General features: G+C 41.4%; 1 protein-coding gene across 2 annotated transcripts in view; it reads right to left on the bottom strand.

The window, feature by feature from the left end:
- LOC148901569 (complexin-2-like) overlaps positions 1 to 15088 on the bottom strand; it is a 62794-nt gene extending 47706 nt beyond the window's left edge. Inside the window, exons 1-2 of one of the 2 annotated variants that reach the window (XM_088989376.1) lie at positions 14538 to 15088; positions 5801 to 5901 (exon numbers count right to left, since the gene is read on the bottom strand). In XM_088989376.1, the coding sequence (XP_088845502.1) occupies positions 5801 to 5831 (31 nt within the window). In that variant the 5' untranslated portion in view covers positions 5832 to 5901; positions 14538 to 15088. Of the gene's footprint in view, positions 1 to 5800; positions 5902 to 9211; positions 9498 to 14537 lie in introns of those variants that run through there. The other variant, XM_088989375.1, reaches the window with a different exon arrangement.
- Positions 15089 to 15829: the final 741 nt, after the last annotated feature.

Here is a 15829-nt window from a genome sequence, read left to right as displayed (position 1 = left end):
GAGGTATTACTGTACTTGTTTTTATTTTTGCAGAATTCAGTAAGATTATGTTTGTTGTGATTTTCTATCAATGATGTTTTTTCATAAACATATTCCACTGTTATGTATTTTATGTACACACTGTACACTAGGGCACACAGACCATTTTCCCTGGCGCATCCCCGAAGGAGGTTTTATTTCTTTGTACTTCAGATTTACTCTAATGGCGGCAAAGGGAGCTGAGAGGAATGGTGCTGCACAGGGAGAAAGACTCAGAGAAGTGTGAGATGGGTGGGGGGTAACACCCGCAGGATGGCGAGATGGCACGTGATGAGTTGAAAGGCGAGGCAGTTGAGGAGGGAATGGAGGCGGATTTGCCGAGTGAGCGATGGAAGAAGTTGGAGTAGACAAAAACATCCTCCATTAACAGGTTCTGAAGGGCCAATTTGTCCCGTTCCATCCTCTGCCTCTTCCTCTTCGGCCAATGGAGATGCAGGGGAGTTGTACTATATGCTCGGGTTGCAGAGGTTACAGATGCAGCTTTTTACAGGTTATTTTGATGGAACAGGTGATAAATCTTGACCAGGGCGGACACCACAGGAGCCATGAACACCCTACCATGTACAGCTCTTGTTTCTGAAACATTTTTGTGCACTTGAACAGTTTACTCTTCTGAGTCTTTTTGTGCATGGAATTGTTTGTTTTTCTTTTAAACCCCCCACCCCTTTCAATTTTGCTGCTGTAGATTTCCCCATTTCTTCTCTTATCTTATCTTATCTTATCTTATCTTATCTTATCTTACAAACTTGCACACACCAAGACATAGTGAGTACTATATGCAAGCATCATTCTTCCTGATTTGCAGATTGAATGTATTTGTCATTTGTCCACTTAGTGGGAGAGTGTTTGCCTCCTAACCTAGAGGTTGAGTGTTTGATCCCCAACCATTGCAACCTTGGCAAAGTATCCTTGAGGAAGATACTGAACCTCTATTGGGCTCGCGATGCTCTGCCATCAGTAGGATAATTAGCTATAAGTGCAAAGCGCATTTGGTACCTGAGATGAAAGCGTTATATAAGTGACAACCCATTTACCATGAGCACATTAAATCGGATACACTTTCAATCCACATATATGTTTTATTCATACAGTGGAAACACTGTTTGCGCCAAAGATAAGCCTCGGCTGGAGGCCTACCTTCATCAACACACCTCTCACCGTTATCGCTAAAGGATTCCACAGTTGAAAACATCCACAGACTCACTGGAAAGCGCATTGAAACACAGACTTATCAATGACACAACAACAATTTGAACACAATTCAATAGGTCTTTCAACATCACAAGCTGGAATTGCTCCACAAACACTGGAACGACCAGCCTGATGTCACAAAAAAATTGACCCAATTACCAAGAAATTGGGGAGAACAGTAGTTTAGTTATTCACTAATGAAATGTTGACTCACAAGAAAATGCCACACGTGGTAATCCATGAATGTAGGTGGATCGATGAAAAGGTTTCTTCAGCCATTATCTGTACTTGTCCGACGTTTCGCTTCTTATCAAAGAAACTTCGTCAGCAAACTATATATATATATATATATATATATATATATATATATATATACACAGTAAAGTCTCGTTATATCGATATCGGTTATATCGATAGTACCGCTTATTACGATACTATTTCTATGAACGCAAGGAGAAAATTTACATGCGCGCAGGGTCGGATATATCGATAGTCCCGGTTATATCGATATTTTTCGGACTCCCGAGAATATCGATATAACGAGACTTTACTGTATGTATATATATATATATATATATATATATATATATATATATATATATATATATATATATATATATATATATATATATATATCCCTACTGTCCAGACATGGCGGTGCCGGACCCTGCTACGATAGGTCCCTGCTCTCAGGTTGGGGGGAGCAGAGGTTGACTGTTCGATCCCCAACCATTGCAACCTTGGCAAAGTATCCTTGAGGAAGATACTGAACCTCTATTGGGCTCTTGATGCTCTGCCATCAGTAGGAGAATTCGCTATAAGTGCAAAGCGCTCCCGATATGGTGGGGTGAGGTTCAATTTGGATCGTTCGTACAACAGCCTGCTGAGGCAACATAGGATTAGTAATACTGATGAGATGATACCGGAGGAAGTGGGGCAATCAGGCCAGTCGTTAGTCAGAAAAATAGGAACAATCAGTGGAGCTGCAGGGAGTAGTCCTCTGCTCCCCTCAACCTGAGAGCAGGGACCTATCATCGCAGAGTCCGGCACCGCCATGTCTGGACAGTAGGGATATATAAATATAAGGCCTAAACTATCAGTAAGACTTTAGTTTGTTGACAAAGTTTCTTGGATAAGAAGCGAAACGTCCGACACCTTCAAAGAAGTACAGATGACGGCTGAAGAAACCTTTTCATCGATGGACCACTCCTGTACAACTGAGCTTACACAGACGTATGAATGTAGGTGGTTAAAAAGATATAATTATCATGATTTGACGATCATTTACATTCTAAAATTCTACCAATTTATGATCATGATGAAATGTCATTTGAACTCATTCACTGGCAGACGTGCAAAAATGCATGCACTACAGTGCCAGGGTTTTTGTCATTGTCACTCGAATTCCAGGACTCTCATAATTTTAAGTTTTACGACTACATAAACATTCAATGCAGCGTAAGAAACATTAGCCTTTCATCAGAAAAAGAGTTAATTCCTAAATTATATGAGTCTGAAGTTATATGAGCTTGAAATGAGAGTTAAAGTATTGATAGCACCTTTCGTCAAAAACTAAAGCCGCACTTAAGACACAATATAAGGCTTCGGCAGATCATCTTTCTGAACTAAAATGAGAATATCGACGGTGGAGATGGTTTGGACATTTTATTCCGGCACAGAATGTCGCAGCGCTGCAGTCACCACTAACACGACCAACGGCTGTTGCACGCTTGGACTCCTGCTGCTCTAACCAACCCCCTCTCTATGTGTCGCGCTCCAAAGACCGTCACAGCAGCACAAAAGCGGGAGAAAAACTTGGGGAGGAAATGTGAGTGTTGAGCAGATGGAGTGTGAACGTACGCCGGTAGCTCACATGAAGAGGTCGACATAATTGCTTGGAGCTAATCCGCCGCACCCTCCTAAGTGGTTAGTTAGATGAAAAGGAAGTCCCATTTTCGCCAGTGTTCGCTTGACCTTCAACTGTGTACACCAGGTGTGCTCATTATGTCGATCGCGATCTACTGGTCGATCGCGGAGGTAGTACTGGTCGATGGCAGCGTGACAGTAAAAAAAACATTTGTCAGCAAATCAGACGTCCCGTCACATGATTGACATACAGGGCAACCATTCAGATGCAACTAAATGTTGACCTTTAGGTTGCCGCGCATTCGTAAACAACGGCGCTAAGCGCCGCAAAATTTACAAGCTAGTCAGCGAATTACCTCAGATTTTAAGACCTTGCTAAGACATATGGTGATCAAAATGAGTGAGAAAGCTGGACCAGGTAAGAAGGCAAAAACATATTATTTTCATACGGAATGGGAGGTGGACTTTTTCTTCACGATGTCATTTTCAAAATGCGTATTACCAAGTGCAGGCAGACTTCTTGAATTACCATTGCATAATCCACCAACAAGCGTTACGCGCTAAAATGCTCAACATGAGGAAATGTGCTACCTCCTTGACGGCATTAATCGGCTCCACTTATTTATGTGAGTCAGCCTTTTCCTACATGAAGATCATTAAGTCCAAATACCGTTCCACCATGACTGATGAACATTTGGAAATGTGCTTGAGGCTGGCTGTCAGCATCTACTGTCCGGACTATGCATCCCTGGCTGATTCAATTCAGTGCAAGTCATCAAAGTAAACTCAGGTAATTACAAATAATGTTAATAGTTATTTATTATGTTATGTATATGTAGTTATGATGTGTGTTGTGCAATATTGGCTTATTCAGTTATGTAAGGTACATCAACATACATTGTACATACAATCAGTGGGGCCACAGGGAGTGGTCCTCTGCTCCCCCCAACCTGAGAGTAGGGACCTATCATAGCTGTGTCCGGCGCCGCCATGTCTGGACATTAGGGATATATAAATAGGGCCGATACGACCAGTAAGACTTTAGTTCGCTGACGAAGCCTCTTGTATAGGAGGTGAAATGTCCGACACCTTCAAAAGAGTACAGATGATGGCTGAAGAAACCTTATCCTCGATTGTACATATAAAGAATCCTTAATACATTTGAAAATAATTATGTTTTGCATTTTTGTAGTGGGTAGATCATTTTGACTTGGTTGTTTTTATAAGTAGCTCGTATGCTGAAAAGGTGTGAGCACCTCTGGTCTACACACACTGAGCTCAATAGCACAATCACACAAAAATAAAATAAAAAAAAAAGTCAGTCATCTTTTATCATATTCACCAATCAATCCCAAACAGTGTTTGGTTGATGTGTGGCAAAAAATGGTCCAATATCCCTTAAATGATCATCTCTGGGCATTAAAATTAACACACTAGGTGTTGAGTGAACACCAGCAGATTATTGCAGGGCACAAATGTGCAACCATCAGTACACCAGCATACTAGCAGTACCCCACTAACATAAATCTATACAACTTTACAGTCTAACATACAAGTACGCATGTGCCACACATAGCAAAGTGGCTATTCCTCCACTGAGTAAAAATGAGGTGAATAAATGACGGGGAATATTTGTCTTTTCTCCAAAGGCTTACCTTTAATTGGGCCTTATTTCGAGGTAATACACTCTTAGTCAATTCTAAAGATGCTCACGCTCAAAGACTCTCCGAGGCATACAAAGCACTTCACCATCTACATATTCATACGTGAAATTCATACATGATCGCCAGTTGTCTGCTGTATGATAATGCGGCGTCCCCGGGGAGCGATTGCATCACATTTCTCAAATGAGAAGATGACAGATTAGAAGGCTGGTTGAAATTGCTTCATTTCCTCCTTGTTATTATTCATAGGATAAATAAATTGCTGTTTTGATCGCTCTTCCATTCTCAAAAATAAACACACAAAGAAATAAACAACACACACATACACACACTGCTGTTACTTCCACTGGATTGGGAATGAATATATATATATATATATATATATATACTCGTTATATCGATATTCAAGGGAGTCCGAAAAAATATCAATATAACCGGGACTATCGATATATCCGACCATGTTTGCATGTAATTTTCTCCGTGCGTGCATAGAAATAGTATCGATATAACCGGGACTATCGATATATCTGATATCGATATAACGAGACTTTACTGTATATACAGTAAAACTATATATATATATATATATATATGTAAATGTATATTTATGTATATATATATATATATATATATATATATATATATATATATATATATATATATATCCAAGTTCACATCAATGTTTCTGCTAATAAAATTTGACTGACCAACAATATCGTTTTTTCGGTATGCCTACCATAAGTAGATCTGCAAATCAAATTAGAACAAAGTTTTAAAGGTGCCCTTGAAAGACCACTAGATAATCTAATCTTAATGTATTTTTTAAATTAAAATTTAATTTCCCCAAAACTCTGCAGACTTGCATCAAGGCCGCACATTGCACCTTCCTTAGGTGGGCAATGTCAATTACGTGGGCAAGTAAGTGAGTGGCAACATCATGGAAGGCATTCACGTTTGACAGAAAAAGCATTTCCGGAAACAAACATTTGCTGACTCATTCCGTATGTGTGCCGCAATATAAAAAAGAAGCAAAATCTTACCTCCCAACGCTTGTTTCATGACGAAATTCATGGCTTTTTATTCCCTGGCTGCTCAAGCAATGTCACATTCAAAGGTGGCAGATGAGTGGAAGTCCCGAGTTCTGAAAAGAAAAGGGGATGCGGAGTTAATGAAATGATTATATTGCTTTGTGATGGATCACAACACAGTTGACGTGCAGTTGTGTCAATTGCTCACAGACAACAGTGCACCCCCGCACAATATGAACACGTACCAGCGTGCCACCCGTGTTCAATTTGTCTTGCACATGCTCACACGACAAGAACAAAACTGGCACGCTTACTGAAACACAACTTCCATACGCCATCGCACAATCTGCCCGCCGCAACGAGCATTGACTGCTGGCTTGCATGATATGTTGTGCAGGAATAATGGATCATGCTCACTCAACAACACAAAGATAACATGTTTCACACAATAACTCACATGGACCCTTTTACTGAGCAACATGGTTACAATTTACAAACAAATAACATTACCAGTCGAGCTGCACAATACTGCACTACCAGCGCATGACAGCCACACATGATATACGGTACAACATAACAAACACAGAAGCACCCAATCTCCGTACAAACAGCAAATAGACACGTATTCATTCTGAAAAACTCGCACACAATATTTTCATTTTTACATATAATCTACATACTCCACAAAAAAGTGGACACAATAGCTACACACCAGCACACCAACCATATACAGTGGGGCCTCGGCTTACGAACACCTTTACGAACGTTTCAGTTTACGAACGTCAAATTTATTAAAATTAAACCTTGAAATACGCACTACTTTTCGCGACACACACCCACCACGGCTGGTGGAGTGATCTTCGGATCTGGCGGAGTGATCTTCGGATCTTCGGCGGAAGCACACAACCGAATAGCGCTGCAGCCGGTGCACCTTTCCACACCCCCTCTCTCTGAATTCACACGTCGATCGCCTCCGAGGAGCTATTTGCAGATAATTTTGCTATTATGGGATCGAAAAAGACCGCACCACAGGCTTGTGTTCAGCCGAAGAAGACACAAAACAAAATCACTGTCGAGAAGAAGAAGGAGATAATTGAAAAACACGAACAAGGTGTGCGTTTGTGTGCAATGTTGGCAAAGTGGAATGATGTGCAGGCTTTTATCGAACAGTTGCATCCAGAAAAGACTCTGGTTATGACAATCATCAACATGATGAACGATAATGTGATGGCTCAGCTTTGTAAGACCTTACAAGTCAGAAAGCAACAGGTGTCAATTAAGAGGTTTTTAATCAGCAAAAATGATGAGGAGTCTCCAAGGAAGCAAAGAAGAGAAGCCACACCAGAGGTTGAGTTACCAACAGTCTTTGTGGAAGGTGACTCTCCTTCCATAAGCCTTCAACGACCATCACAAAGGTAAGTAAAACTTGATTTTACAGTACAGTTTATTTATTTAATTACAGTCCTTATGGAATGTGACTCTCTTTCCAAACAGCAATTCCCTCTGACCTCCGACCTCCAACGCCATTCCATCAAGCCATCAATGACCATCACAAATGTAAATGAAGTGACTATTATATAGTGCAGTGAATTTCTTTCATTACAATACAATAGCATTTTTATTATACATAGAATCAGGTATGTTGTGTGTAGTTTTAAGGCTTATTTAGTTGAAAATTATATTTTATGGAAACCTGGGAATGGATTATTCTCATTTTAATTGGATCCTATGGGAAGTTCTTTTGGGGGATACACACTTTTCGCCTTAAACACTGTCTGGGAACCAATTAAGTTTGTAAGCCAAGGTCTCACTGTACATTTTACATACTACATGCACACAGTGCTGGAGGCAGTACACAATTTACAGAGCATAACTTTGCTGCTGTGAAATGTAAATTTCTCCACTGTGAGACTAATAAAGGCAAATCCAATCCAATCCTATAAGTGCACACTTTATTCACAAAACAGCGCGCAGCCTTCACACAATTTACTGACAAATAACCGAAACCTTTCAGACTATTTAACATTTATTGAAAAAGAAAGAAATGAACCCTAAAATAATTAACCGACAAATGGAAAAACAGCGATGGACTGATAAACAAGGCTGCGTCACAATGCAGAGGCTGTGGGTTCTAACCCAAAACTGCCTTCCTGTGTGGCGATGGGATATTCTCCCTGTGCCTGTGTTGGGTTTCCCCGGGTACTCCAGTTTCCTCCCAAGTTCCAAAAACATGTGCATCAGGTTAATGGAACACTTTAAATTGTCCCTTAGTGTGATCATGAGCGTGGATGTTTGTTTGTCTTTGTATGCCCTGCAATTGGCCACCACCCAGTTCAGGGAATGGATAATACTAGATTTACTTTATCTTTGTCTCAATATCACACAACATTGACACAAAGACCTTTCATGAAAAATCTGACAACTAACACAAACGAAAACACATAGCGTTCACTTCATTTGCCAACAAATAATCAATATTCAGCATTTGTACAAAAAAACACATAACATAAGATTGAAACAGTTTAAATCAACACAACTCCCACATAAGACATAAGGACTTTACATTCTTCACGCCATCATCACACACCCAGTACACTAAGAGTGCACAATTTTCACACAAGACTAACACACACAAGGTTCACAATCAGTAGACTTATTGTACGCACCTCGACACACACCAGTAAACATTTTCCACATCATGTGCATAATATGAGAGCAAGTTACAAAATTTCCAAACAAACGGATCAACATCAAACAAATGCAATACACCACTATATAAAACCAACACATAATCGTGACACGACCAGTACCCAAACACAGCTATCAGCACTCTCCCATTGTACACCACATCTACACACCAACTCACAAATGCGGTAACACTACTGTTACATAGTGTAGTTGACACACAAATACACAATCAAGACTGTGTATTCGGTGTGTGGGTGTTTTCTTCTGATTAATGGTATGTGCCCTCTGCTTGAGAGTGTGTGAGAGAGGGGAGAGAGAGAGACGGAGAGAGAGAGAAAAAAAGAGAGAGGGAGAGAGAGCACCACTAACGGACTTGACGGTAACTGTGTGTGTGTGCGTGCGTGTGTGTGTGTGTGTGTGTGCGTGTGTGTGTGTGTGTGTGTTGTGTGGGTGCGTGCGTGCGTGCACGTATGTTCCGATCGTGTGGTCAAACTTTCCGTCCTATCCTGCGTCGGCTTTATCAAAGCGGCACGGCAGTCACTCGTGCACACCACTCCCCCTCTCGCCCGGCTTGCCGTGCACGCGTAGCGACGAGTGTGCGGGGGAAAAACCCTAGCCGCTCTTTCTACGTCTCGAAGGCGCTTTTCAGCACCACGGCAAGTGGACAGCTCTACTCTAGGATCTACCCTAGTCGGCGCAACATCAGTATCAGCATCGAACATTGATTATGATTACCTGCGATTCGCAAGGAAAAGAAGAAGCGGAAGAATGAGAAGTTGTCCTAGCAGCTCGTTGTTCGCATCGTCTGCACTGAGAGAAGAGTCGGAAGATGAGAAGCAGGAGGAGGATGTCCTTGCTGTAGCCTTCACGAGTGGAGAGCGAGGAGGAGGAGGAGGAAGAAGAGGTGGTGGTGGTGTATAGTGGAGGACGAGGCTCACACCATGACAGGATGGAGAGAGTGAAGCAGAGGAGGGAAAGCGTCCCGCTAACGACCCCACTTCTCCTCCCTTCTCTCGGTCGCTCTGTCCACGCCTCCTACCCCCTCCCAACACAGACAGACCAGAGCCAGCAATTAAACGTGGAACGTTTTGATCACAAACGCGGGTGCAAACAAACACACACAAACAGTTTTTTTTCTTGAATTGCTTTACAATTGTGTGGCCAACTCAGGCAGCAAAACCTGTTCCGGAAATATCTTATACTTTATTGTGTTTTTTTTTGTGTGGTTTGTTTTTTATTAATAATAATAATAATAATAATAATAATAATAATAATAATAATAATAATAATAATAATAATAATACATTTCATTTATAAGTGCCTCTCAAAACTCTCAAGGACATTTTACAGTTTTTCTTCATGGTGGCTCAGTTGTTGAGTTGTTTTGAAGTTTGTTCGTAGTTTATTCAAGTAGTTGGTTAGTTTTAAGTTTCTACGTAATTGTAACATTCGTTCGTCATTTAGTTAGTTGTTTTTCAATGAGTGACTGAGTGGTTGAGCGGCTGGGATTGCTAAGTTAGTTGGCTAGTTATTTTACTTTAATTTTAGTGTACTGTATTATCGATGCAAAGTTCAAACGCGAAAATCTGAACTGGCATGGGGCCATGTAAAGTGCCAATGGCATGGGCAACTTACACATCTGTGAAGGCACCAGTAATGCTAATGTTCCATACGGGTTTTGGAGTAACACATGCCGCCATACAATCAAGGTCTTTTTCAGAATGTGGGAAAAGACTGGCCTGCCTGCAGTCCAGACCTGTCATGACCATGCATTGAAAATTGTGAAGGACAAAATACACCAATGCAACAGCTGAAGCTGAACATCAAGCATCAATGAGAAAGAGTTCCACTTACAAAGCTTCGACAAATAGTGTCCTTGGTGTCCAATCATTGACTGAATGTTAATTAAGAATGAAGTACTGTTATGAACACGATCATGTATTTAAAATGGGTTCCAGCCACAAAATTCTAAATTCAAGATTATTTCCGAAAACCAAGAATGATCATTAATTTTAACATTAAATATCTTGTCTTTGTGGTTGGTAACTATAGGTTGAATGTCATTTGCAAATCATTGTATTCTGTTTTTGCTGATGTACATGTCCCAACTTCATTGGAATTGGGTTTGGATGCTGGTTAAATTGTAATTATTTGGCCCCTTTTTCAGTTCATTCGGTATTTTGCGTGTTTGTTTGTTTGTTTTGGTTTAATAGTCAGGTTAGCCAATAACCACCATTATTATTAGGAACTATTAATTTGAATGTTCTGCTTTTTGTGGTGTTTCAGCTGCTGGACACCCACACTGGACATTGAGAAATTCAACAATCATTTGGAATGTTTGTGTTAAGGAATCCAGAGCAACTTCCTGTGTGTTCGGTTTTCCAGCAGCAACAACACACAATGAGAGAGTGCCTTAATCATAGCATGGCACCTCCAACCAGGAAGTGGCAATTATTTTATTAGCCGATACACATGGAAAAGAGCACACTGCCATTGTTTAGTGAATAATACCGTTTGCACACTGTTGTTACACCGTGCCGTGTTTTTCCACAATGTCGACATGACGTTGACTCTTTTCATGGCATCCTCCTCCTCCCTCCACACCGCTGTTGGCCTCCATTGATGAGGGGCGACGGTCAATACTAATTCACATTAAGTGATTTTTCAGAGGGCTTGCGGGCACGCCAGGCACGTGGTCGCATGTCTGCTTTCAACGAACGGAAGAGGCTATGTCAACCTTATGGGCCCTGTTCTGTATTGCTCGTTTAAGATATCACCGGTAGAGGAATAAAAAATGCCTTGTTAGTGCAGCGTGCAAGAGCTCTACAACTTCTTCATAGAATATAGTTCAGCTACTGGAAGCCTTAAGCAAATACCTTCTCACTGCTCAAACATTAAGTTTTGTTGCATCCAAAATGTGCTTTTTGTGCCTCACATAGAACTATTTAAAAGCAAAATTGAGAACAGATCTAACATGATTTCGCCGGTGGCAGAAACGAAACTATATGGTGTTCTGCACGGCATGATGGCAAACGTGTGGGAGCATTTCAGAGTGAAATGCATGATCGGGGACCACAGCGTGGAAATGTTTTTACACAGGACTTGCTCTCCACCAAGGACCCCCCTAGCGTGAAGCCACACAGCGCCAATCAGTGAGATTCACGGTTATGTAATCAAGGCGTGCGGAGGGCTAGGACTCTCAATTAGGAGTACCGTCAAATTTGTGGCTTGCTTATTACCAAGGTGACAAGTATAGTACATGCCCGTGACCATAATGACATTATACGGTTTGCTAATTATGCTATGTCCACATCTGACATGTTTTTTAACAATGAGCAGGAAATGATCCCATGTGGGGTTAATGCAGATGGCACGCTGTGGCCTTTGAAGAGCAGCGGGCGATGGGGAAGGCGGGTGTGGCGCAAGATCAATCAGAACATTGCACCACATGATGGCATATAAAGTCATAGTGGGAAAAAAAGAAAATCTATCTATCTATCTATCTATCTATCTATCTATCTATCTATCTATCTATCTATCTATCTATCTATCTATCTATCTATCTATCTATCTATCATATTGTATAAGAAAAGAGTATAATGTTGAAATCTTTGCAAACATGTGGATGGACGTGTCTGTGTGTTGCGCTACTTGGGTTGCGTCACGCGACTTGGACCCAATGGACAAATCACCCACATAATTGCCTCCCTTGCCCCTGTGCTCTACTCGATTACAGTTGTCAACTGCCATTTATTGTGCATCGAATTTGACATTTCACTGCACACAATCTCAGAACCAGGTGATAGCATTTCACTGATTGTCTGATTGACAAGCAGCTTTTTCTTTCTGGGATCCGCTGCAAATGGACAGCACTGTTCTTTGTCTACAGCTGTGTGCACCATAAATGTTCATTCCACAATCAGGGCTTCATGAAATAAAATACACACATATTCAGAAACATTCTTGTCACATTCATAAATATGTAGGGAACATGTCTCAGTAAAAAAAACAAAAAACATTTTGGTTATGCATCCGCTAGATGGAAGTACACTAAAGGGAATACAATACAGCTTTATTTACATTGCACTTTCACGACCCCTGCCACCTGTAACAAAGTGCTAAACAGAACATTGTAAATACTACATCCAACAAATCAGAATATTGATCCGTATATGTGGTGCATTAGATTATAAGGCATACAATTGGCTTTTGAGAACACTGAATGCTTTTATGTGTACCTTATAGTGCAGAAAATATCGTACTTTAATGTTTGAAAAGTGAGCTCATCCATCCATCCATTTTCTGATCCACTTATCCTCACAAGTGTCATGGGACATGCTGGAGCCTATCCTAGCTGTCTTCGGTCAGTAGGCGGGGATACCCGGAACTGGTTGCCAGCCAAAACTAAGAGTGCTAGTCATCAAAATGTATGCTAACCTGTGCACAGCCAATAAATATAAAATAGTGGACTGAAGGTTTGAGAGGATGATGTCATAAGTACACATGTCTACATACATTTTAGAGATGAGTGATTGCAATTTTCTGACGAAGTAATGTTAAACTTAACACAAGTATTTCACAGTACAAGAATAGCTATGGTGATAAAATGCCCAAAAATGAAAAATGTTATTCTTAGAAAGCCTTTTCCCCATTGGGTTGTCACGGCCCCCAATGGCCAGCCCGTAGTGATGGGTCTGGCGAGTGTGTGTATCTGGTGTCAGTAAAGCCATCATTGGGTCCCTTATGATTTCTCTCATGTCTTCTCCACCCTCAAATTTCCCCTGAGGACAGAGTGCTTGACCTGCAGCCGAGACAGCAAACTCAAAACACTGTGTGTGTATATATACTCTACGTGCGTTCTTCAGTTTCATTTCAAATTATCTATATTTTTTTGCACTTGTGACAGTGAGTAATGTTGTCTTTACGATCTTGTTTTCCTTTTTGTTGCTCTTTAAGGCCAATTGGATGACGTTCAATGTCGAACATCTCTCATCTCATCTCATTTTCTCATCTCATTTTCCATACCACTTATTCCTCATTAGGGTCGCAGGGGTTGCTGGAGCCTATCTCAGCTGTCTTCGGGCACGAGGCGGGGGACACCCTGAATTGGTTGCCAGCCAATCGCAGGGCACACAAAGACATACAACAGTCACTCTCACACCTAGGGACAATTTGGAGTGGTTAATCTGCCTGCCATGCATGTTTTTGGAGTGTGGGAGGAAACCGGAGGACCCGGAGAAAACCCACGCGGGTCCGGGGAGAACATGCAAACTCCACACAGGGAGGCCGGACTGGGACGCAAACCGGCGACCTCTGCACTGTGAGGCCAGTGTGCTAACCACGCGACTACTGGGCCGCCCGTCGAACATCTCTAAATATAGTGAAACCTCAATTTAAAGGACTTAAAACGAAGGGGCTAGGAATGTAATGGACAAAAGCTCTAAATCACCTGACGCAGTCGTGGTGAATCACTATACAGAAAGTGAGGACGGACATACTACGTTACTGTCGGAAACTAAAGAGCCATTTGCAGCGTTTGATAAATTTACACGGGAGGCACAACACCTTTGGACCTCTAAAATGAAGATAGTTATTCTCTTCCTTGTTATTTCTTCAGAGGACAACCTCTTAACAGGGTGACCCAGTCTAATCGATGTTGCAATTGTATATACCATAAAAACGGCAAATAATATTTGTAAAATTGAGCTAAAATGCCATAATGCATTCAAAAGCAACGCTTCGGTACAAATTCAGTCAGTTCTGACCAGATGATATATCTCCAAGCAGCAAATGAATGAACCATCTTCAGAAATTGTTTGATTTAGGCCGATTCGATAGGGCCGCGGCATCGACGTACCGTATTTTCCGGTGTATAAGCAGTGTCTGAAACTCATGACAAAAAGTTACCGGACACCAGGGCAGACACGTCTGAAAAGTTGCCTGCCCAGCCATAAAGTTGCCTGTCCCATTTTTCACAACTTGAAACACAATAAGACGACTAACCGCAAAAAAAACATTGTTGCAAAGTATTAAGGAATGTCTTTATGAAGGATGTACCTACCACAAATGTTCCCTTGGTTCATTTATCGTAAATATCCCATGCTGATGATTTTGCTCCAGTTGTCGTTTGTCCATACACTGTTTGCGGTACGTCGTCTGCTACAAGCCCAGTCAACTCCTCTTTCCACGATGCTTTTAATAATAATGATACATTTTCTAAACGCTTTTCAAAACTCTCAAGGACACTTTACAGTCACTGGATAATGTACGTTTACGTTTAGGAGCGTCATAAATTTTGTTAGCTTCTTTTTTATCTTTCTTCTGGGACTGAGGTTCTGTGCATCTACTTTGGAAAATGATATGCAAATGGACGACCTTATAACGCTCGGGAAAGTCCAAAGCATGAAGCAGGCTTCTGATTGGATGCCGTGCCGAGTATGCGAGTTGCCAAACGAACCGGTTTGTTTTCTTCAGCGATCCGTATTCGGTGAAATTTTAACCCGGATCCTTTCACAAAACGGTTCATACAGCCAACAACCACACACGATATCACCATCGTACTAAAACGCGAAGACTTTCAGTCATCGAAACAGAAAATGAAAGGCATACGCTTACAAAACAATGATCGCACTCGCTGACAACTGTTGTGTTTACTTGGCTATCGGCCTCCCGGAAATTAGCGGCCGATCACGTGATCATAACAAACGATGTCACGCTGGCATCTCCTATTACGCCCGGGAAACTCCAGAAGCAGAAAGCAGGGTTTTGATTGGCTGACGTGACATTGTTTCAAACACTGGTATAAGGTGCACCGGAGTATAAAGTGCACCCCAATGAATGGTGCATTTTCAAACTTCAAAACTTCAAAGGCGGACAAAAAGTCATACCTTCAATAAATGAACAAATGTTTTCCAAATATGATTTATAAATACATGTATATGTTTTCCAAATATAAGGCGCACCACATTATAAGGTGCTAAAGTAGAGGCTGGGATTACGTACTACCTCTTCACCCCCCCCCCCCCCCCACACACACACACACACACACATATATCAAATGAATCCAAAGGGATCAATGACCTGCAGGCAATAGTCAAAGTGAATCAAAGGCTCGCAGCGGCAAGTGATCAGTTGACTGTTTTTTAATGGACACACATGCAGCCATCAGGTCTCAAAGTAGTGCTTTGGTGCACCAAAGTGGTCCCCCCAAAAGCCATGTGTCGACCACCCGTATGTGTCAACTGGCAAGAGCTCTTACAGAGCAGACACATTTGAACCGGGTTCGCATTCAATCCAATGTAACAATAGACACTTGGTAGACGCAAATGCAACTTTTATGTTGTTCGCATCACA

Source organism: Hippocampus bargibanti, linkage group LG02, assembly GCF_051943395.1.
Source record: "Hippocampus bargibanti isolate YZ-2025 linkage group LG02, ASM5194339v1, whole genome shotgun sequence".
Taxonomy (NCBI): Eukaryota; Metazoa; Chordata; class Actinopteri; order Syngnathiformes; family Syngnathidae; genus Hippocampus; species Hippocampus bargibanti.
The sequence above is the reverse complement of the archived record's forward strand: the minus strand, read 5'-3'. Positions and strand labels throughout refer to the sequence as shown.